Source organism: Lynx rufus, unplaced genomic scaffold, assembly GCF_022079265.1.
Source record: "Lynx rufus isolate CCGP_SWC_20201006 ecotype Redwood Valley unplaced genomic scaffold, mLynRuf1.p SCAF_5, whole genome shotgun sequence".
Lineage (NCBI taxonomy): Eukaryota > Metazoa > Chordata > Mammalia > Carnivora > Felidae > Lynx > Lynx rufus.
The window spans coordinates 63,830,013-63,854,235 of record NW_025814867.1 but is presented as its reverse complement, the minus strand read 5'-3'; the positions used below and the strand labels follow the sequence as shown (position 1 = coordinate 63,854,235).

Genomic DNA, 24,223 nt, shown 5'->3' with positions numbered 1-24,223 from the left:
CATCATAACATCAGCCAGTTATAGAAACAACCAGTCTTAGCTGAAAGATGTTATACTGCTTTGGTTCTATTGCCTGAAAAAAATCTTTTAAGAAATACCACTAAGTATCTTATTGGCCAGTAAGAGTGGAGCGCTGATCTAAAAAATGAGAGCCTAACAGTCTTGACAGGTGAATTCCCTATAAGCCTCTAACTTTTTAATATCAGTGGCTGGGCTTTTGAAGACGTTAGGCTCAACTGGGTATGGTAGAATTAAAACATGTTTCCTATTCCGACGGGCAGTCATTCAACAAATTTCATGAATTCACACCTCTGCTATGCTGGACCCCAGGAATACAGTCTGCCCTGGTGCTCACCAGATCTCTGAGGGAAACAGGCACGGGGCAGATAGTCACCTAAATAACCACTCATTATCATTGCCAGACTGCTGTGGTGGAGAGGAAGGGCGGCTAAGTAATCAACCAGAGAGGTGTGGGGTGGAGACAGCAGCCCAGCCTGGCTGGGAGGCCTGCTGGGGATTCCAGCTGAAGGACTTGGGTGGGAGGGGCACGCAGAGATGCCAGGCAGGTAGGCCAAGGCACACTCATCTAGACAGCTTCCCAGGCCCAGTTAAGGATTTTTAAATTTTACCCTGAAAATAGTGGGAAACCACTGACATGTGTTAACCAAGGGAATGTAATCAGATCGGCATTTTTAAAAGGAAACTGTGGCTGCTGCAAGGTTGAGTGATTGGAAGAGGCAAGAGTGGACGAGAGAGCCAAGTTGGTCCAGGTCAGAGAGGGTGGTGTTTCTGTGAGTGGCGGTGGAAGGGGGATTGAGGAAAGGGGACACACTGGAAAGAGATGCGGGCTGTATAACATGCAGAATACATCTGTAAATGTGGTGCCTGAGTAGATGTCATAGATGGTTCCCAGTGTGGACTGGAGCATCTGGCTGGAAGACTGGGTTTGGGACCAAGAGGATAAGATGAGCTTGCAATGTGGTGAATTGAAGATGTCTGTGAGGTGGCCAGTGGTGATGCCAAGCAGGCAGTTGGATTATACGGAGGCAGCCAGAGAAGAGAGGGTGGGATGGGGAAAAGGGGGCATCACGGCTTATGGTACTGGAAGTATACATCAAGAAGAGAGGAGGGTGTGGGCCTGAACTCTGAGAACATCGAGCAAGAGAGGAGAAGCCAGCAAAGACTGATAGAGATGTAGAAGGAACACCCATAGAATTTGATGTTATTGCAAAGAAAATCAAGTATTCAAGTGCAATGAACAAGTTAAAGGGGACTGCTGTGCAGAATGCCGCCCCGAGGTCGAGTAAGATAAGTGCATTCATTTCCTGTTTGGGAGAAAGGGAAGCAATCTGCTCAGCAAGTGGGATCTGAATTTGGGGTGCGAAGACATCAGTTTGGGTCTGAGCACTGCCGTGTGCCTCCTGCACACCCTGGCCACTCTTTGAGTCTCCCCACCTTGGCTCACATTCCTGGGCTCTCACAGAGGTCCCCAACCAAGCTTGTCCCCTACCTAAGTCATGTTGGGAATTAACCAGGAAGACGGACGCGAAAGAACTTTGTCAACTGCCCAAAGCTGGACAGATCTCTCTTTTGAAGGGCCTGTCCAGTGTAGTTTAAATATGGCTAATGAGCCCCACCTCGTGCTTCTGCTTAGAGAACTCTAAACAATTTTGTGTTCATCCATTTGTGGCCAGCTTTTTTTAATGTTTATTTATTTATTTTTGAGAGAGAGAGAGAGAAAGAGAGAGTGCAAGGAGGAGGAGGAGGCAGAAAGAGAGAGAGAGAGAGGGAGAGAGAGAATCCCAGGCAGGCTCCACACTGTGAAGTCCAATGTGGGGCTCAAACTCAGGAACCGTGAGATCATGACCTGAGCCGAAATCAAGAGTTGGACGCTTAACCGACTGAGCCACCCAGGCGCCCCCATTTGTGCTCAACTTTTGCTCACGTTCTCCCTTATCATCTGCTTTCCTTCAGGGCAAGCAGGCTAGTCTCAGAGAAGCTGTAGCAGCTGCAGCCTGAGCCCAGAGAAGCCCCTGGTATGTGAGGTTATTCTTTGGATCCTATGTTGTTTCTCTCAGATGTTCTTAAACCAAAGCAAAGGGGCAGGGCCCAGGGGGAGCTGCACACATCTTTAAGAGCCAGTATATGCAGGACATCACAATAAAGCTCTGAAAATCCCCACGGGCAACAGAGCACTTGGGGGAGATTCTGTTGATAGCAGTATTTTGTCTAACAGTTACCTTCCTTATTAAGTACAAGTTTTTAACTTAACTGTGCCTCAGTTTCCCCATTTGTAAAACTAGAAAGAATAGTAGGATTACCTTCCAGGGCCATCATGAGGATTCAATGAGTTAGTTCCTGGAAAAGCTTAGAATGTGACTAACACTTACAGCAGCACTCAATAAATATTAGTTATTATTATTGGAGTGGGTGCCTTTGGCTGAAGTCAGAGGTGTAATTTCCAAAAGTTTAAATGCTTTTATGTACAGTAGTAAAATCCTCTTGAATTTATTAAAATAAATGTACCAACAGGTAAGCTTTTATTCATGTCTTGAGAAGAGTATGTGTTATACTAGTAGGAATTCATTTATGTCATTAGGAGAAAAAAATGTCAATAGTTTTTAAATGACTGGATAGCTTAGTACAGAGGCAAACTATACCAGCTTTGAAGCTGTAGAAATAAAGGCGTAATTCAAGCTATGTGGCCTTGAGTAAATTACTTACCCTCTCGGAACCTCAGCTTCTGTATATACACAATCAAAATACCATTTACTAGGGCACCTGGGTAGCTTAGTCCTTAAGCTGATCTGACTCTTGATCTGCGCTCAGGTCATGATTTCGAGCCTTCCTTCTGGCTCTGTGCCAACAGTGTGGAGCCTGCTTGGAATTCTCTCTCTCTCTGTCCTTTCTCTCTGCACTTCCCCCGTCATATGAGTGTACATGCTCTCTCTCTCTCTCTCTCTCTCTCAAAATAAATAAACTTAAAAAATATACTATTTACTTTGCAGGACTGTTGTGAGAAGTAAAGGGAATCGTGTACAGAAGGCTTGACACAATCCTGACACAAGAATGATTGACATTATTGGCAACGGTTTTATTGTTATTTTGCAATGGATGATTTCAAAATTGTTGTTAGGATTTTCTATATAGATAGCATTTCCCATTGTCTGCCTTCCTGAATTCTCTAAGGCACCTTCTCTATTTACTGTAACCCGTGGACTTTTCCATCCCTTCCTGAGAGCACAGCTCTCATTGTCTCTTGCTGGCACATCTGTCTGCTGATGCCTTAGCCAACGGCCCTGGCCTTGCCGGCACAGGGAGGCAACCCATTCTCTGTCCTTCCGGATGTACCTCATTTAGTAGGATGAACTGCCACCTAGAGAAGTCTCTTACCAGCCAAGCCTCCAGGAACCTTCCCCTGGAGAAATTCTGCTTTTCGATATATTCTCTTATCAGTATTTCTTGCTGTCATTTCCAACACTGTGTAATTATGATCCCATCATTGCCACCAAATGGCTACATCAAATTTTATGTCCTACCAGTACCTAAAACAAACCCCTAAGATAGAAATCTTGTTGTGTCTCAATAGTAAGCTTCTGGGCATCAAGGGCACTGTACCTTAGGAGTGAACCCTTTCACCGAGAAGGTAGGACCAAGGCAGTCAAAGGTACTGTAATCAACTGCCTGGGTTTGAATCTGTCTCTACCACTTACTGCCTTTGTGATCTTGGAAGAGACATGAATTTTTTCTGCCTCAGGTTGTCTGTTTATAAAAGGGGATAGTGATAATTTTGAGGATTGAATGAGTTAATACACAGAAAGCACTTAGAACAGTACCTGGCACCGAGCAAGTACCTAAGTAAGTTCAAGAAGAGAGTTGCAGAGAGAGGGAAAAATCTTTGTTTCCCATGGTCTGCCTTGCCATTGCTACCCTGAGTCATCTTTTCAAGGTGCTTGCAGTCGAAGGTGGCCGGAGCAAGCTCACCGCACAGAAGCGGGAGACAGGGAAATCAGGGCGGCTTTTCACAAGTGCACATTCCCACCCACCGGACCATACTCCCAGGCCCTCGACCGGAAGAAAGCACCATGAACAAGATAACTCCCCCATTCAGGGCCTGGGGTATTAATTCATTGGCACTGCTGAGAAACGGCCTTTAATTCACTTAGTCATTAACCATAGGCATCCTAATGTGTCTTGCGAGTGGCCTCAGTTGGGAGGCAAAGCAGCCCTTTATCCCTGAATGTCATTAGCATCAGCACGAAGACTGAATGCTTTCTAGCTGGGCTTTTGTTCTTTTATTGCAATAACTGAACAGAGATTGTGAATCAGCTGGGAGCCAGGCAGGCAAACTGGGTGCCCATTGTCCTAGGTGGGGCCTGCCCACGGGTCTCTGACGGTGGTCTGTGGTCGCATGCGTGTGTAAGTCACACCGGTGCTTCAGGAGGCCATGTGGTCGGCACGGCCATATGGAACACTGCCTCTCGGTGGATCCCAGAAGGGCTCCTTGTTCTGACTTACCTGCCATGCTGCTTGGGCCCTTGGACACTGTGATGGGAGGGGCTTGCCAGTAGGGCAAAGCAGTTGGGCTGAAATTCCTGAATGGCAGCTTAAAGTGTTACTAATATTTGAAATCCTATTTTTTCAGACCCCTTTTTACATTTCCAAGGAATGGAAAGATATACTAGTATGTTATTTTATTTTTTTATTATTTTGTAAAGTTTATTTATTTTGAGACAGAGACAGAGAGAGCAAGGGCAAGTTGGGGAGGGGCATAGAGAGAGGGAGGAGAGAGAGAATCCTGGGCAGGCTCCACACTCTCAGCACAGAGTCCGATGCGGGCCTCAAACTCACAAACCATGAGATCATGACCTGAGCTGAAGTCAGATGCTTCGCTGACTGAGACACCCAGGGGCCCCCATATGCCAGTATTTTACACTTACAGCATTTCATGCTGGAAAAAAGCCTGCGTTAGCCAGTTCCTGACCATCAGCGTACCTAGAGCACCTTAGGTGGATGGCAGGGATGGCTTTTCAGTGACAGCATGGAATGGGCATTACAGACTGCCTTCCAGTATCTGGGATCTTTGTGGAACCTCTTTTATTACATCTGGCCTGCATCTCTGTATTGTACCATCAGTATTCTCAGTGGTCCCTAGCCATAGAACTTTTACGGCAATAGTTGCCCAGACAATATAATTTCAGCATGACTTTTAGATTGGATTGTTTTCATTTCCCTTTTTTGTTCTTCAGTGAGCAGTTTTGTGGAATCATAGAGGCTGGAGAACATAAGGGACCTTGAAAGTGATCTCAGCCAATCCTTCTCCTGAAGAATCCCTTTGATAAGATGCCTCAGTCATTTAACCTGTTTAACATATGATCTCTGCTTATATGTTTAGAGGCTTGAGGAAGGATGTCCTATTTCTGAGCGGCTCCTAATGTTAAAAAATTCATCCTGTTATTGATTCAAGTCCTTGTGATATTCCTGCATTAATACAAGTGATGCCAAAGAAAACTAAATGACCTTCCCCTCCAGCCCCAGAAATGTCTGTGACAGTGATAATCTTCTTCTCCCACTGTCACTGGTTCCTGCAGCCTTTCCATGTAAGATGAAATTTAGCATCTTCTGTACTATCCCAGATGTGCTGGAGTGGCCCTCTCTGTAGGCACTGTGTTAATAAACTGGGCCATAATGGGCTTCTTTTCATAGGATACCACTCTCCCATCTGAGAGTCTCATTTAAGGCTTCCAAAGGATGGCAGAAGGAATTTGGAGTCACAACTGCACTTGACTTTTACACTAACCTACAGAGTCATAGGTCCTCAGGATGTCATTCTGGCTTCTCTATATGATACCCAGGAAAACCTCGGTGGCCCTTCCTGCCGGGGGAAAACTGCAGCTTGGAGATAATAAGGAGCATGACCATGCTGAATAGCACCCGTAGAAGAGGCAGGACCAGAATTTGTCATTAAGCCTTCTCGCAGCTTTGTTTCAAACTTTCATTCCTTGGGCTACACGCGTGAAGACCTGCTTAACACATAGGTACTCAGATGGTGCTTAGCCGTAGGGCTGCCTACCGATCAAAAGTCGGCCTGGGAACCCAAAGGAAGAGCTTCACTTAGGAAGTTAATCTTCCGGGAAAGCTCTGAATGGGTAGGTTGGATGGTTTAACTTTAGTAGTATGAAGTAAGTGTAAAAAGAAAAGAACGTGGCCTATCTGGCTGGTCTAGCTTTCTCATTGGTTCTCTGTATTCTGTGAGGAAAAGATGGGTAAGGAAGGGAGGATAAAAAGAAGGGGAAATGGCCACTTGTAAAAGCATAAGACAGCATCTTTCACTTCATATGTGTAGATGTCTCGGACAGCTTCTTTTGAATCCTTAGAGGGAGCATGGCAAGAGCCAGACATAGAGTATAGTCCTGGCTTTGCACTTAGCAGGTGAACTTGGGCAGGATCTTGACCTGTGTTTGCCACAGTTTCCTCATCGGTCAGATGGGGATGGTGACAGCAGAACATGCCCCACAGGGCAGTGGTGACGACTAACGAGTCAGTATGAGTGAAGGGCTTGGGACGCTGCCTGGCATCATAGAAGGCACTACATGGTGTTTGTTCAGAATCCTGGTGTTAGTTGCAAGGTATCATGCCCTTGCGCTGCAAGTGGTTGGTCTTTCCAAAACCGAAATTTTAGCAAAAGTTAAAATGGGTGAATAGAATGCCCAAATGCTTGAACACCTCTCCTCACGATACAGCTGCTGTATGGCTTGTACAGAACAGTCCTATTTAAGTGAGGGGGCTGTGCAGTGGATTCAAAAGACCACACTGGGTCCTTTCATTCCGAGTGTCTTTGAACAGAGAGCTTCTTTGTCGAGGAGATGGTTGAAGGTACTTGCCACTGAGCCTGACTTGATCCCGTGCCAGCTGCTGGCCTGTTTCTGGAGGCTGACTCGGGTCTTCCACGCTCAATGGGGTCCCCTCTCACCTCTTCCAGGAGGTCACCCGGGTTGAAAGCAAGTGGAGCTGTCCAAGAGTAAATCAGAATTCTACTCTGTTTCACTTCTCATTCTGAATTGTTAGTAGATTGCTTAGCAATGCAGCACATCCTTGCTTAGAGTCGGATGAACAAACCTGTGAGATCACCTAATCTGCTCCCATGTTCAAGGTTGAGTTAAGGTGACTTATTCAAGGTCATATAGCATTCACTCATTTGTTAAACAAATATTTCTTGAGACTGTGGTCTAAATGTTTGCTTTGGTGGCAGAGCAACACCAGAATCTAGTCTTACTATTTCTGATCCAGTGTTCTTTCCCCAAGCCCTGTGGCCTTTCTTGCCTACCCCCTCATCCTCCAGTGACATGTCACTGCAGCTACGGGATATTAATTCCCAAATGTAGGTGTTACCTCTGAGTCTTTCCACTGGGAAATGTGATGTATATAAAAGATAGACCCAGAGCCCCAAATCTACCAGAATGTCATGAGAACAAGATTCAATTTCAATCTGAACATTCAGTAAGTAGAAAAAAGCAGCCACGTTTCCTATCTGGAAATCCTGAAGGATATTGAAGAAAGTGCTGCTGGTGGTAGGATAGATGAGGTATCTTTTGCTCCATCCCTCCCTGCACACTCTAAACTGTACATCCCACTACATCTCCAGTTGCTGGAATACTCTTCCAGGTAACAGAAGCTGGGCATGGGGTCAGATGGACTCATGGAAAGAGCATGGAGTCAGACTGACCTGGGCTTGATTCCAAGCTCTGCCATTTCCCAGCTGTGTGACGTGGAACAGTTTACTTTGCTGCCCCTCAATTTGCTTATCTGTCACTTAGGAATAATAATAATAAAGTCTGTAGTCACGCTGTGGAATCAAATGAGTTGAAACACGCCGAGCACCCAACCAAGCAAACACTTGACGCCTACAGACAGTGCCCAATATGATGACCTGTATTCATTTCATGATTTTCCCTGAACTTACCACGTGGCCAGTGACAAGGTAATGAACCTTCCTGAGAGTCTGAAAAGGAAAATAAAGAAAACGACATTTGCCTCACTTACCTGACAGAGCTAATGTGAGGCTCTGATTACAATAATCTACAATACAGTACTTTTTTAGGTAAAAATGATGCCATACATACAGATTGTAATCCTGTGCTTTTTTTTCTAAAAGATTCCATACCCTTGAATGGTGGGTGGGCTTTATTTAGCCATGTTTGCTCTGGTGCAAGGTAAGATCTTTTAGATTAGAAAGGAGACTGTGTTGTTACCCTTTCGGTCCCAGCCGGCGTGTGTGTTACCATTGCTTGCCTCAACAGCTCTTCATTGAGAGGTTGTGGCAGGATCAGAGCAAACTGACTGCCATGTTGTAAAAACAACTTTAACCACTTGCTCAGGGGTCATCAACACACATGCCATCTTCATAAGCGAAGAACCAAATTACAAGTCTACGACTTCTTGTTTATCTCATTTTGATCTTTCCAAGGGAAGCTTTGAAGTTTCAAAATCCCTGGAGATCCAAGATCTGTTCCTCGTTTGTTTGTGTATACCCTTCTTTATGATTCTTCTTTGCTCCAAAAAAAAAGGATGAAAGGTGGCTTACAGAGATTAATATAGCAACTAAGAATAAAGTAAATGAGAAAATTAAGCAGAAGGGACTTTAAAGCAGAAGAGAAAAAACAAGACAAAGCCAGGGTAGGGTCAGTTCACAGAATGCCAGGTGCAGGTGCCTGAGGGGGCCACCAGTCCGACTCTGAGAGTCTGACCCTAGCAACTAAGAAGAGAGGCAAACAAGTGATTTGAGATTCATGTTGTCCATCAGATCAGAGTAAACTTGTTACTCAAGTAAGCTTTCTGAGATAACTTGGAACCTCTACCCTTGCCTAGTAGTGGTTGGAGTAGTGCCATGAATGATGTGTGAGGTGATATTCCTAGCATAAACACAGCGGTTAGCTTTTTTCAGCTGTTCTGATAACACTTTAACTGCAAGTTATGGGGAGCCTGGGTGGCTCTGTCTGTTAAGTGTCCCACTCTTGGTTTCAACTCAGGTCATAATCTCATGGTTTGTGGAATCAAGCCACACGCTGACAGCACAAAGCCTGCTTGGGGCTCTCTCTCTCCCTGTCTCTCTTTCTGCCCTCCCCCACTAACATGCTCACTCTCTCTCAAAATAAATAAATAAACTTAAAAAAAATTAAAATAGGGAGCACATGGGTGGCTCAGTCGGTAGGGCATCAGGCTTCGGCTCAGGTCACGATCTCACGGTTGGTGAGTTCAAGCCCCGCATCAGGCTCTGTGCTGACAGCTCAGAGCCTGGAGTCTGCTTTAGATTCTGTGTCTCCTTCTCTCTGTGTCACTCCCCCACTCTCTCTCTCTCTCTCTCTCTCTCTCAAATATGATAAATAAACATTAAAAAAAATAAAAATAAAATAAAATGCAATTTATGGTCTGACAGCTCATCAAAAAGTCACTTCTACAAGAGCCAGAGCACCCTGGTGGAGGTAACACGTTTCTGCTGGTTAAACTTAATCTAAAAGGAACATTTAAAGAAACAAAAGGAAAGAAAGATCAACACCAGAACTTTGGTGACAATCAGCCATGAGGATTATTTGTTACAACTTCGATAGGAATCGAACATGTAAGAGTTAAGGTGATATTCTCTTGCAAGAATTTGAGGAGCCAAAATTCTGCAAAATCAGTCTGGAATAAATGTATAACCTTTGAGGGTTCCCTGAGCAAGGAAACAAGATTATTTCATTCAAATAAATTAACTAGTTCACATACTTGAAGTACAGCCACACAGCCTCCACCTGGAGGTGACCTGAGGGGAACACCCAAGGGGAGAACCAAAGCTGCCCAAACCAAAATTATTCTTTGAGAACATCCGTAGAAGACAGTGGGGCAACAAGACCCCCATGACCTACTCCATAGAGCAGGGCAATATTGATTTTAGCCTCAGAAATTTTCAGAGTGGATATTATCAATCATCCCCTACCCAGGGGAAAAAAATTAAGACACTTGTAAGACCCCACAGAATGTCTAATTTTAAGTGATACGATTTGTGAAGAAAATGTGGATGAAAACATGCTTCTAGGCAGTTCAGTAAAGGTAGGATGTCGGCCAAAAGTGTTAGGACAGTTGGTTTAAGCCATTCCTTTTTGACAGCAGGACCACTGTCATCTTTATGCATAGTTTGAATGAAATTTAGAAATGCTTATTGCAGTTTTGATTTATATTTCCCTGATGATCAGCGATGGTGAGCATCTTTTCATCTGCAACAACATGGATGTATAGAGTATATAAGTCAGGCAGAGAAGGACAAATATCATATGATATCACTCATATGTGGAATATAAGAAACACAACTGATGAACACAGGGGAAGGGAAGCAAAAATAAGATAAAAGGAGAGAAGGAGGCAAACCATAAGAGACTCTTAAATACAGAAAACAACCTGAGGGTTGTTGTGGATGGGTGGGGGGATGAGCTAAATGGGTGATGGGCATTAAGGAAGGCACTTGTTGGGACGAGTACTGGGTATTATACTTAAGTGATGAATCACTAAATTCTCCTCCTGAAGCTATTGTTACACTATATGTTAACTAACTTGAATTTAAAAATAAATAAATAAATAAATAAATAAATAAAAGACAATTTTAAAAAAGGCAACTTAGAGATGCATAGACTCTTATTCCCTTATTTTAATTTCCCGCCTTTCTTTAAGATGGCAGATAGGTACCATGCCAGTGCTAGTTGTTGGTGGCTCTCTGTTTAGATAAACACTCTCAGGTCTTGTCTATGCTCAGCATAAAAGAACATTCTGGTCTGAGAATGGCATAGAAGGGTGGAGGAGTGGTTTGAGGCTCCACCAGGCTTTCTCCTCTTCTCTTGGTACTCAGTTTACAGTATTCATTGCAACAGATATCAATGGTATGGGGCCCAATATGGGATTTAGTAGGAGATAAAAAGTGGAGTGGAACAGAGACCCTGCCCGCAAATAGCTTTCATCTTAGATTGTAGAGTAGGTAAGACATACTCAGATAAACATAATTTAACACAAAATGTGATACAAACTCTAAGGATTAATGAGACAGACGATGCCCCCAAGGAATTTAAGATATTGTGTTGTCTTCTTTGTCCCATCTTTCTTACTTGGTTCCGTTCAAAGAATCTTCTGTGTACCTGCCACTTGCCTAGCCCCACATAAGAGGCTGTGGGTCCAGAGGGAATCAAGCATAAGCCTTCCCTCAAGAAACTGCTTCTAATAAGAGTCTTCAGGGTTTTGTAGAGGTATCTGCTTGAGGTCGGGGACTTGGTCTTTCTGTGACATGTTTTGGTATGTACCCAAAAACAGCTCCATGCCCAGGAGGAAAGAAAGCAAAGATTTTTCCGGGAAAGGCATTGACATTGGAACACAGCAGCTGGAAATTGGCAAGGTGCCCTCAGAAGGTTAGGGAATGATTTATTTTTCCAACCTCGCCACGGGAACCAAAGCTCTGGCAGATGCCTCCATGCGTTAGCGGCAGCTGATCTGAATGAGATCATTATTAATTATTAGTCACTTCTGAGTGTCTTTCTCAGAAACTACAGAGTACTTGGGAAGCCCAGACCCTCTTGAGTTGCAATCAATACTTTGTACACCTCACACAAGGACCTGAGTGGCATGTAATTATAAAACAGTATTGATTCCTGGCGAAGGGGTTGAAAATGTACAAATCCTTCACATAAAAATCAGCTAAATCTTCAAAAGCCTTGATTATTTTTTTTTGTCAAGAAAGAGACTGATGGTGGGAGTAAAAATCTTGAAATGTTAGCTAAATTAGGGCTAGTTCCTGCCAGGAGCCAGATCTGTACACATAATTATTTTATCCTCTGTGTTGGCATTGGTTCACTTGGGTTGAGTGTTGGAAAGATCTCTGTTTTGGGTCTGTAATCCAAATTATTCAGTCAGTTCCTATGATGATGTTTTCTACTCGCATCTTCCTGTATTATTTTTCTGTAAAACAAATAATTACATGTCTGGAGCTTGACTCATCCCTATCCCCCAACACACCCCTCATTCCTTTCCCTAAACCTGCCTTTCCTCTCTGTTTCAAACCATCTGCTCTGCTCCTTGGCCAGGAACTCTACTCACCCTCACAAGCCCCATAGTCCCCAAATCCTGCCTATTCTGTTTTGGCCTAATTCTAATTTCTACTTCTAACTTGGCATCCACTCCAGTCCTGTTAGAAGAGTTGGAAACCTGGATAGCTTTTAGTCTGTCTTCCTTTTGGCTGCGTCTCCATTCTCAGCAGCGATTATGAGCATGGACTCTCCAATTGCCTTTGCTTAATTCATCGGTGCCCTGTTATTTTCTGTCTGCACCCACAGAATGGCCTAGCACTGTATTCCAGCTTCTAGTTATGCTTCCTCCCATGACTGTTAGGAAGCCCCTTGAAAATGCAAGTTTGGTTATGGCATTTGACTGCAGGAAGTCCTCCAATGGCTCCCTATCACCTACAATCTGAGGAGAACAGATAATTGTTGATCTAGAAGTGACAGATGTTGAGTCTCAAAAAATGTAGCTTATCTCCAAACCTCAGAGATCATTGGAAGACAGCAGTTTCAACGGATTGCAGGAGGAGGCCACATTAGGAAGGCCTCCTCATTTGTGGGCTTCTTTGGAGGTCTGAATGTCTGCTTGGGTGAGCTGTGGCTGTGACAGAGAGCTTTTGTATTAGAAGGCTCTTTCCCTGGTTGTATGAAGCTAGCTTGTCAGTGTGATATAGTCACAATCCATTCTGTTTTAGATACCTCATATTTTCTCAGCAGGCAGTGACGTGTTGTTAAGAATGTTAAAAGAGGAAAAAAAATGTTAAAAGAGAATCGGACGCCCCCCTCCAATCGGTTCCCTCAAACCTCATATTTGAGGAAGAAGAACTCCCAATGCCAGTACAGAGATCCAATACCAAGGGCTACAGCATTTCTCAAAAGGAGCACGGATGGCATGTGGTATAGGAAAATACTTTGTAATGTGTGACTGTCCTGTACATTGCAGGAGTTTTAGCATCCCTGACACTTCATGCTAAGCGCCAGTCATGTCCTCTGGTCATAGAGACAAGTAGAAAAACTCCCACGTGCCCCTACACATTCCAGATACTCCAGGGATTAGGGAACGATACTGTCCCATTGGCAAACGCTGGTTCCTGTAACTGTTCCTAAGATGTTCTCCTTTTCTGAGAATGTAATGAAGAGCTGGATTCATCTGTCATCTTTCTGTCACCCCCTGTTGCGTCCTCATCTTCTGCAGTGATTGAGTTCAGACTGTGGAGTCATATTGCCTGGCTTTGAAATCAAACTCCACCACTTACTGGGCATGACCTTGAACGTGAGGATGACCTTCAACAATCGCTTAATGTCTCTGAGCTTCGGTTTTCTCATATAAAATGGGGATGATAATAATACCTACCTCAGCAGATTTTTGTGAAGATTAGATATGATAAAGCATGAAAGATGCTTACCACACTGTCCATATTCAGAGGCATGGTGATTGTATGAGATGATGATGAATTTAAAGGTCTTATTGAGTGAGACATTGAAATTGACACTTACAAGTGAATTCTTCAGAAAATAAATACAGGCAGCATGATGTATCGGAGAGAGTAATGGACAGGGTCAGAATCAATGAATTTTGTTGTACTCTCAGCCATTAATTACTGTATGGCCTTGAATATGTCACTTTATTTCTTTGGATTTTGCTTTCTTTTATCTACGAAATAATTGCTCTACGTGGTGTCAAAAGAATTGAATGACATGACCGTTGCAAATGTGTTTTTTTTTTAAGTTTATTTATTTAGAGAGAGGGAGCTGGGGAGAGGCAGAGAGAGAGAGAGAGAGAGAGAGAGAATCCCAAACAGCCTCCACACTGTCAGCACAGGTTCCAATGTGGGGCTCAATCTCACAAACTGTGAGATCATGACCTCAGCCGAAATCAAGAGTGGGAAGCTCAACCAACTGAGCCACCCAGGTGCCCCTTAAAACCTACAGAATCTCCTAAACAGTTTGATGATATGTAATGAGTAACTTACTTTGCATTGATGTTTCCTACCCCTGGTTTGAAAACCATCATTAGCCAATAGGGAGAATGCACTTAACAGGAACTTCTTGGGAGGACTAAAATCTGGAGAGTACTTGCATCGGAAATGACAGGGTATTGGGCGTGACACTGAATTGCTATCAGCCCATCCCTGCCAGCGAGTCCCCCAATAGCACGGGACAGAAGAGCTTTTGGGCACGTAGGCATCTCCGGAGAAGAGGGCACGTCTGCGGCTCTGCAGCCCTCGCTGCTGCTGTCCCGACGGCTCAGCACCAGGCCCCTTTCCTTCATGGTTGTCCGCTTGTGGCCCCACAGCAACAACGGCGAGAGAAGGAGCTGCGGAAGCAGCAGGAGAGAGAGCAGCGCCGGCACTACGAAGAGCAGATGCGCCGGGAGGAGGAGAGGCGGCGCGCGGAGCACGAGCAGGTACAGCGGGGACGGAGCCCACAGATGGCCCCTGTGTGAGCTCCGGCACCCGCCGTCCCTGGGGTGTGGGTCACCTTCTCTTAGGACTGCTCAGTTTAAGCAGGTTTTTACTCTTTCTCGAGCTGCTCTTCTCACCTATTCAAGAAGTCAAATGCACAGCCTTGGCAATGCCCACTCATTGAGCCTCGCTTCCTACCCAGGCCAGAGTCCCCTGACATACCTTGATCTTAGGGTTCTCCCAGCCCTGGGTATGTACTTTGAAGGTAGCGCCACGGCGTAATGAACGAGCCACATCTTTCATTGCTTTAGAAGGGCTTTTCCACTCCTGCAATCTCCCATCTCCATGACGGAGCCATGGATGCAGGGCCTCTCTCTTTGTTAGAATCGCATTCTGACAGCAGCACGGTGGCGCTCTGCGGGATGGTTCCGTTACAAAGACTGTGCACGATGGCATTCAACAATTATTTTATTCCTGCTGCTTGCACAGTTGCCTTTGAACTTTATAGCGTTGTTAATTCCGGGTAGCCCATAAAGAGGGAACCTGTAATGAAAAGCTTTAAGATGTAGCCGATTAAAACCAAATCGTAAGGACAAAGCACTGAGCCATCTCTGTCGGCTGCTGTAGGTAGAGGGCTTGTGCTTTTGACTGCATTGAAATGCTTTGGCTTCGGTACTTTTCCTGTTTGGTGAGGAGGCGTCTGGGTATTTTTTTCACTCCTTCCTTCCACACTTTACTCGGCAGCTCTTGTCACCTTTGAAATTACCGGTTCTTTCTCTCTCTTTCTCTCTTTGTGTTCCTCTGAATTCTCTGCTGCCTACCTCTCCAGGAGTACATCAGGCGACAGTTAGAGGAGGAGCAGAGACAGTTAGAGATCTTGCAACAGCAGCTACTGCATGAACAAGCTCTACTTCTGGTAATGGGGAAGCCAAGGGCCAGCAACCCGCTCTGTGTTCACCGTGTGTGTGCGTGTGTCCCTGTGTGTGTCCCCCTAACATGCCAGTCCACAAGAGGGGATCCTCCAAGCCTCGTGGACCTCAGAAAGTCTCATGGAAACTTAATACATCTCCTGACCTAGTTTGCCGTCTTCATACATTTGAGACACATGTTATGTGTTCCTTATTAACTCCGCCTCTTTGTGAAACTTTAGCATGAATCCTGTCTTATTACAAGTTCAGACTGTTTTTTGAGAGCCACTGTGTTTATTGCGGAGTAATTTTTAAGGTCATTTGCAACATGCTGGAATACAATCACAGCAAAATGCACCTCTTCTGTAAGAGCCCACTCAGCTCTGCAGTCATATTTCATTTGCAGACTATTAGTTTTACCCTTATGATGGGAACATTTTGTGTTCCCTGCTCACACGGCTTCCACTTGAAGTACTTTTTTATTATTATTGCACTGCTCTCCAAATGAGCTTCTTGATATATATTTTTTAACTGAACTTCTTATTCAGCGGCATTGTGATATTTTTTAGCCTGTGCATACACTTGCTAATGGCCTTTGTTGGTCCAAGTTTTGTTAAACAGAAGATGATTTAAGCAATTATCTGTAACTGCTTATTTAGTTTTGTACTTAATTGGACATGTTTGAATGGTTTAATTACTAAATCAGGAAGTGGATGACTCCTTCTAGGGGTTGTGTGCTGACCATCCAAATGTCCTCATTATTGCCACTTTCTTGGTCATGTTTCAGGGGCAAGTCACTTTGCAATGGGTGGTGTTCTGTAGGGATTTCCATGAAAGCAACAGTGTTTTCACTAAGTGCTAACCCCTGGCTGTGGCCTACCTCTGTGGCGCCTCCCTGTTAGCATTAAGGCCCCTTGTTACCATCTCTTCCGGCTCCATTGCATGCTTTTCCAGTGCTGGCCGATGGTTTCCATATGGTGATTTGGCCTTTTCTTCGCTCCTCTTTTCTGATCTGGATAGGAATATAAGCGCAAACAGTTGGAAGAACAGAGACAAGCAGAAAGACTACAGAGACAGCTGAAGCAAGAGAGAGACTATTTGGTGTCTCTTCAGCACCAGCGGCAGGAGCAGAGGCCTGTGGAGAAGAAGCCACTGTACCATTACAAAGAAGGGATGAGTCCTAGTGAGAAACCAGCATGGGCCAAGGAGGTAAGTACGTTAGCAAGTGTCACCATGTCCTATTGACCAGGCTATTGGCTACAGTGAGTTCATCCGGTAGAAATAGAGAATTGAACTAGCCCTATACAGTTGGAAAACAATTCATCACGAGAAATGCATGCTTTGCTTCTGAAAGGGCCATAATATTACTTCTGTAGAGAATTGGCAAGACACCTTAATCCATTAGTGGTTTTTTGTTTTCCAGGCCGTTTTTGGGGGTTTTGGCGTGTTTTGTATTTGTTTTTTAATCTTCTCGGATACAGGGGATTTTTGTGATCAACAACAGGAAGTAGAAAAACCATATTTCTCACAGAAGTCCAAATGAGTTTGTGGCATGAGGAATTAAGTGACTTTCCCATGAAAGAATATGATTTAATAAAGATTTAAGGAATTTTAGGTAGAATCATTTCTTGTCCATGCCTAGACCCTCAAAGTTATCCTCAGCATCGTTGCTAACCTTCCTTTGCTGTTATGGTACAAATGGACACACCGTTGGTCTCAGACCTGTGGTTGTGGTTGTCCCTTCTAGGATCAGAGGTCATTTGTATTGCTTTTGCAAATACTTCCAGGGCAATGGTTCTTCATTTGCTCAACTACCCGACTAAGGATGGATTTTCAGGAACTTGGCTCTGTGATGAGCTATTTTAAAAATCTAATTAAAAACTATTTGCGTGGTGGGGGTGGGGTGTGGGGGGGAGGTGATAACTAAATGGGTAAAGCAAAGAAACAAAATAATAACTCCAGCCAGGATCAACATCCCTCCCAGGAGTCACTGTGTCATCTCACACACATAACACTCTGGCTTTCGGTTCTGTCATTGCTTGTGGCTCCCAGTGATTTCCTGTAGTTTCTTATGAGCATGGTGTTTATGTCACTTCATATTTCGTTCTAGTATCTTCAGGTATTTATAGCCAGAGCTTTTTCAAGTTATCTAGACCACAGTCTCACCAGAACTGGATTTCTTACATAAGATCCTCCTTTTCTTTTTTTTTTTTTTTTTTTTTTTTTTTTTTTTTTTTTTTTTTTTAAATTTTTTTTCAACGTTTATTTATTTTGGGGACAGAGAGAGACAGAGCATGAACAGGGGAGGGGCAGAGAGAGAGGGAGACACAGAATCGGAAACAGGCTCCAGGCTCTGAGCCATCAGCCCAGAGCCCGACGCGGGGCTCGAACTCCCAGACCGCGAGATCGTGACCTGGCTGAAGTCGGACGCTTAACCGACTGCGCCACCCAGGCGCCCCAAGATCCTCCTTTTCTAAAAATATTTCTGTCTTTTCGTTTTCTTATTCTCTTTCATATATGTAAAGAAAATGCTTGAAATGACATTGCCCTAATGTTAATGATGATTGTTTAAGGGAAGTAGACGCTGCGGGGATTTTTCTTCCAACTTTTTTGTATTCTTATATATTGTGTAAGTCTTTTATAATGACCATGTGCTACTCTTACAGAAATTACATTTTTTTTCTTTTAAAATTTAAGAAATCTGAACCTGTAGAGAAAATCATTTGATCTCACATAGAGAATGTTTTGGATCACTTTCTTTTAGAGTCTGTTAATACGATCTGTATTTACCTATGTCTGTAACAGCTGCCTCTTTCTCTTAGATCAATAACTCAATTTTGTGATCCAACTCCCAGGTCCAGCACCGACTCTTTAATAACCCACCTATCCTTCCAGCTAAGCAGAATCACCATGCTGTTCAACAGCAGCTGACATGCATCCCGGCTGGTAGAGATGTGCCACCTTCCTCCACTGCTAACCCATTTTCTAGTCCTGCCAAGTTGAAACCCTCAGCTAAGCCAGACTCACAGCTCCTGATCATGGCAGGTGTTCAGAAGGCTGAAAAACTAGGCTTCACTAAGCTAATGCCAGTATCACCTGCCGAAATTAATGATTCCAGAGCAAGACTCCTATTGGAGCATCACTCGCAGAAGAAAGATGGACCAGCTTGTCCTAACAGAGTTGGTCTTGAAGAACAACGGAAGGTTCAGGAAGCCTCAAGGATCATAGTGAGATCCCCCAGGCGATCTCGCTCCCAAGGATGTAGTCCGACTCAAGAGTTAGGATCTAAGGTCATTTGTGTGTCCTCTCCCAACATCTTCAAAGTGACAAACCCTAGGTTGTCCATCACTGCAAGTAAGGAGGGCCTTGGAGACTCCTGTGGACCTTGGGGCAGGAGGGGCATGAATTCACGCATCCTTCCAAGTACCTCGACGCCTCTAAGAAGTGCTGCATCGCTAAATGATGTTTCCTTGATGTGTGACTACATGGTCCTCAGTGTTCCCAGCCCCCAGCATGAGTTTAGGAGAGGGACACCTACAGATCCCGTTGGAGAAGACCGTGATTGTTTGCGAAGCATCCCAGAATTCCTTCTTTCCCCCATGCAGCTCCCTCATGCACAAATGTACCAGAGAAGGGGGAAAAGCTTGGAGCAGTTCCCACGTCCTACCTTCCGCCTCTGCCCAGCACGTTCCGATGTGAACTTAACTGCTTTGACCTCATTGTTATCTAGTTATTCTTTGTCTTCCTCACTGAGTTTCCTGGCCTATCCTCTCTGTTCAGAACTAGTTCACAGCTCCCGAGCTTTCAGAAGCCATGACACTCCTGGGCGCCAATCTTTGCAGATGTCATCAAGGTGGTTTTCTAGACCTCCTAATTCCCTTGTGCTTCCTAGCCAGGCTTCTAGCAGTGAAAGAAACACAGTAGTTGGGCATGCAAACAACCCGGCTATGTCGGCAAGCACTCCCGATGTGAGGTTCCCTGGCCGTCATAAATCTGAGCCACTTCTGGTGGGTGACATCTTCCAAGGTCCCTGGTTTCCAGGCAGCTGGCGCTCTTCTTTGGGCTTCATGCAGTTCTAGACATATGTGGGAACATGCTTCTGGGGCTCATATTTAGTCCAGTACTTCTGGGTGTGGTTAACATAATCCAGCTTCCAACTAACCAATCTATTCCATGAAACAATTCCCAAGTCTTAGAGTGGGTGTTCACATTTTAGAAGAAGATGAAACATTTAGATCACAGAATAAATGACAGTGCTAAGTTTGGGATTGGAGCAACTAGTATACAAATAAGAACAAATAATTGTGTGCTTTGGTTTGTTTCATCATTTTCTTAACACCCACTTCTTAAAATGGGAATAAACACGGGTATGAGGATCCTTATCTTCCTGACCTTTTAATGCTTCTCGTAGCAATGCATGAACTTCTCTTCTAGAGCATTATTTAAAGACTTTTGTCCTTATAGTAGTGACGTAGATGGGGCTGAAAGTAGCTGAACAGTAAAATATTTTCAAAATTTTGGATATGGATGGAATTTCTAGCCTAGCAGTATCTTAATTATCAACCAAGAAAAATAACCTAGGTTAAACTCTCCTTTGCAGTTAGAATAAAAGGCACCCTTTCTTTTTCTAATGCATCCTCTACCAGGGTATAAAATTGGAATTATCCTTGCCACGGTCCCCTGTGATGCAGGGTCTAGGCCTTTTTTGCCCCTGTGCCCTTGAAGACACCCCCAGCTGTCTTCTCCCCTGGCAGCCTCTGTAACTTATGCCAGTGCTTGTTTTCTAACCCATGTCTATACCTCCTCACCAGAATGGTTTTTCCTTCTTTGGTTACTTTTTCATCCCTTCTTTCTCTTCCTTTTTTCAAATCAACAGTTTTTCATTAGCTAGTGTAATGTTATAATGCCTCACCCTCTGTGATTTTTTTGTTTCATTTTGTAAAACGTAAGTCATCATTGCATTTCTCATTAGCCTTCTCATTAATCTGTTGGGTGTAATAAGAAAAATAAAAATACTCGATCATTTGCAAATCTTGTTGAGCTCTTCCCTCTCGCCTTAAATTTTTTTTAATGTTTACTTATTTTTGAGAGAGAGAGATAGAGTGTGAGCAGGGAAAGGGCAGAGAGAGAGAGAGAGGGAGACAAAAAATTCGAAGCAGGCTCCAGGCTCTGAGCTGTCAGCACAGAACCCGATGCGGGGCTTGAACTCACAGACCGTGAGATTATGACCTGAGCCAAAGTCAGACATTTAACCGACTGAACCACCCAGATGCCCCTTCCCTCTCTCCTGATTGTTACATTGTTCTGATTGTTACATTGACTGTGATTTTCAGATTTCAGCCAGGGAGGAACACTTATGTCTCTATTGAAAGGAAGGGTGAGGACATTTTTACTCCTTTCAAATTCTCTGCCATTTCTGGATTGGGAAGAAAATCAGATTTGTTCTGTAAAAACATCAGTATGATATTCTGTTAAATGTCAGCAAAATTTGAAGGTCTTTTTCTTTCTCATTTCCACTTTTTGAAAGATAGAGATTTATTTTCTTATAATACCTTTTTTTTTTTTTTTAAACAATGGAGCAGATTCCTTTCCTTAAACTGGCATGTGATTGGGCCTGGCAGTAACTGTGTGTGCCCCTCCCCAACTTTTTCTTCAAATTTTCATCAACACACAAAAGTGACAGAATGCTGTCTCTACATGAATGCTGTATGAAATTGTATTTAATTTTTTTCAATACTCTATCATGTTCTTACTCTGTGATGCATTCCAGTCATCTGGCCATGGTTTTATTTGGCAAACAATGGACCAAGATATCCCTTTATATTTCATCGGCCCATTGGACTCTGAAATCCTCTATATGAGAACTCCTCTACTTGGTTTTCCCTACTCAATAGTGATGTGGGTTTTCTTTTTTTCCTTTTTGTATGTTATTTTATATATGAGGTTTCAAATGACCATTTAGAGAGTTTATAACTCTGCTCCCTTCTTTCCTCAGTTTCTGCTTCTCTCTCTTAAGATTTGGCATAAGGAGGTCAAGTTCAAGTTCTTCCACCTCCTGGCTGGGTGACATGAAACAAACCTTGGAGCTTTCCTGGGGTGCAATTTCCCCATCTGCACTTCCTGCCTTCGGGAAGGCCCCTGGGCCGTTGTGTGTATGAATGTGCCATTGAAACCATAAGCACTATGCAGATACAAATGAAAGATAGCATTCAACACAGTCATACTTTGTTTCCAAGGTCACTGTCACCCACAAGGAGTAAGTGTTTGCCTCTGTTGTTTCCAGTGTGTACTTCACACGGGCAGCCCACATGCGTCCCCATCTCCTCCACCCTCCTTCTCCCCAGTGATACATGCACACTTCTTCATTCCCTCTCAGCTTATAATATTTGCCTTATTATTTTTAAGTTAAACGCTCCATCCCCATGAAGACCTATACTTTTCTTTGGAGTCACTGGTTAAGAGTAGATAGTGGAAGAGTAGTCCCGGCTCTTGTCTTCAGATGAGACCGCATTTTAAACATTTCATATGAATGAGAGTCTCCTCTATCCTCAGAGGGGGCTCAGAGAAGGGCTATCCCCAGTCTCGCTCAGTAACCATCTTGCTCCTGTGGTTTTTGCCAAAGACAATATGACTCAACTCTTTATGGGACCAGTGAATACAGGGCCGGGGTATCTAAACTTAAAAGTTATTTGTTGACTTCTTTCTCTTTCTCCAACATTTCCAGTAAAGACAAAAACATCAAACTGTTTTGTTCAGTTTGAAAAAAAGGAATTCCCGTATGATTATGTTCAATTCACCATGTATAAGCTTCTAAGTAAGGCCTTCCAGGCCTCCGTAGACCCCACAGAAGCTGCATCATATAAAATATTATAAAAATGCACCCATGTGACATAGTAAATATATTTTTGCTGTCAACATCTAAAAGATTACTTCTATAATTTTGTTTTGAAATTTTTCTCTCGGCAGGTATCATTCATTTTTGCTAAGTGAGACACTGTAAGCTATGAATTGTTGTCAACGTACAAAACGCTTCAACAATTGACATCGATGTATTTCCTTTTATACATGCTTAAACATATTTTTATTTATTTTGAGAAATTTTTTGAAATCCTACAATCAACAAATTTATTTTCAGGTCTTCTGTGTTCATATAGCCTTTATGCATCTCAGAGGCCTTAGACATCACTCCCATTGAACCCAATGGACAACACAGTGCTGCCTGGAGCAGAGTTTTATTTCTGAGACTATAATTATGGTTTTATTTCTCCCTATAATGCTATAAAACATAGCATAGCATTTCTCTTTTATTTAAGTTTATTTATTTTCAGAGAGAGAGAGAGCACAAGCAGGGGAGCAGCAGAGAGAGAGGGAGTGAGGGAGGGAGAGGATCTCAAGCAGGCTCCACACTGTCACCGTGGAGCTTGACTCATGGCTCAAACTCATGAACTGTGAGATCCTGACCTGAGCTGGGCGCTTAACTGACTGAGCCATCCAGTATAGTACAGCATCTCTGCAGAGATGAGCTGAACCTCCCCAAATTTAGTTTTGATGTTCAAACAGTCCTTTTAATAAGAAACAAATCATGTTTATCCTAAAACTGATCAGCCTCTCCTAATCTTGTTTTCTATATTCATTGATAATCCCTACAAGTATGAAATCCTTTGTAACATATCTTTTGTTGTCATGGTCCGGCACCTTGACCTTCTATATCTGTCGCTACTAGAGCATTCTTTTTTGGTGGTACTTCTGACATTTTACATCTCCTTGGAGCAGAGGCTCAGCTAATAGATTTTTGATATCATGCAAGGCAGATCGAAATAAATCTCCATTGTACCCCATTGTTTAATCACAAATATCCTTATTCTGTGTGGAAAAAAAAACACCTTCTTTATTTGTCTCACTCACATATCTATCTCCTTTTCGATTAGTGAAAAGTAAGATGTAGTGAATCAGGAGACAGCCCTTTGCCCAGTATCAAAATGATCAGGAAGGGCCTGCACCCAAGTACACTACCCAACTTCTCCTTTGTCTGATATTAGGATGTTTGATTTGATATCTTTGCTCCAATATTCATGTTGTTCCTTTGGTGCAAAAGCAGTGGGCAACATTATCTTCCTAAAAACTTTGGGACAAGGTTCTCTTGAGACAAAGTATATAGCCAGATGGCTCATTGTTACACCTTTCTCATAGATTTTCAAATTTCGTTGGACAAGTTCCAACCCAAGAAATTTCACCAGATTTTGAATCATCCTGAAATAATTTGCAAAATATAACCATAAATTAATTATGCCATATTTTCTAGAATGGTACAACCTGACACATACAAATGGTAGGATTTAGTGTGTAAACCAGATTTTGCTAGAAGTACATTAGTAATATTTATACACGACCAATCAAACCCATTAACTTCCTATGAAAATCAGCACCTCACTTTCTGCCCTGTTCATGTCCCATGGCAGCTCTATGGCCCATATGGCCTGTGGTGAAAATACCTCCTTTACTGGAAGTTTGCTGCGGGCTGTTGGCCAAAAAAATTCTTTATCTCAAAAAAGGTTTCTTTGCTCAAGATGGAGTCTTTTTCATCTCCATCCCCTCAAGGCAGACTTTTTCAATTGCTGTTTTTAATGTGCTGTCTCTAAGTGTGTGTTTAATAAGGAGTGTATTTTACAGTTAAAAAAAAAATAATGGCAAGTATTCCCCACTCTCTGAATATATTTGGTTCCTGACTGTTGGGTAACAGGTGGCTATCGATTGGATAGCCAGGTATTTCTCTGAAAATGCATCTGAATCTCTTGGGTTCCTGAGCTCAGACTGCAATGACCTGCTTAGACTGGGG

The 24,223-nt window shown here is 43.4% G+C and overlaps 1 protein-coding gene across 3 annotated transcripts in view; it reads left to right on the top strand.

The window, feature by feature from the left end:
• TNIK (TRAF2 and NCK interacting kinase) overlaps nucleotides 1-24,223 on the top strand; it is a 395,341-nt gene that overhangs the window by 305,872 nt on the left and 65,246 nt on the right. For all 3 annotated transcript variants that reach the window (XM_047099965.1, XM_047099964.1, XM_047099963.1), the window contains exons 13-14: nucleotides 14,371-14,481; nucleotides 16,408-16,596. In XM_047099965.1, coding sequence (XP_046955921.1) covers nucleotides 14,371-14,481; nucleotides 16,408-16,596 — 300 coding nt within the window. The remainder of the gene's footprint in view (nucleotides 1-14,370; nucleotides 14,482-16,407; nucleotides 16,597-24,223) is intronic.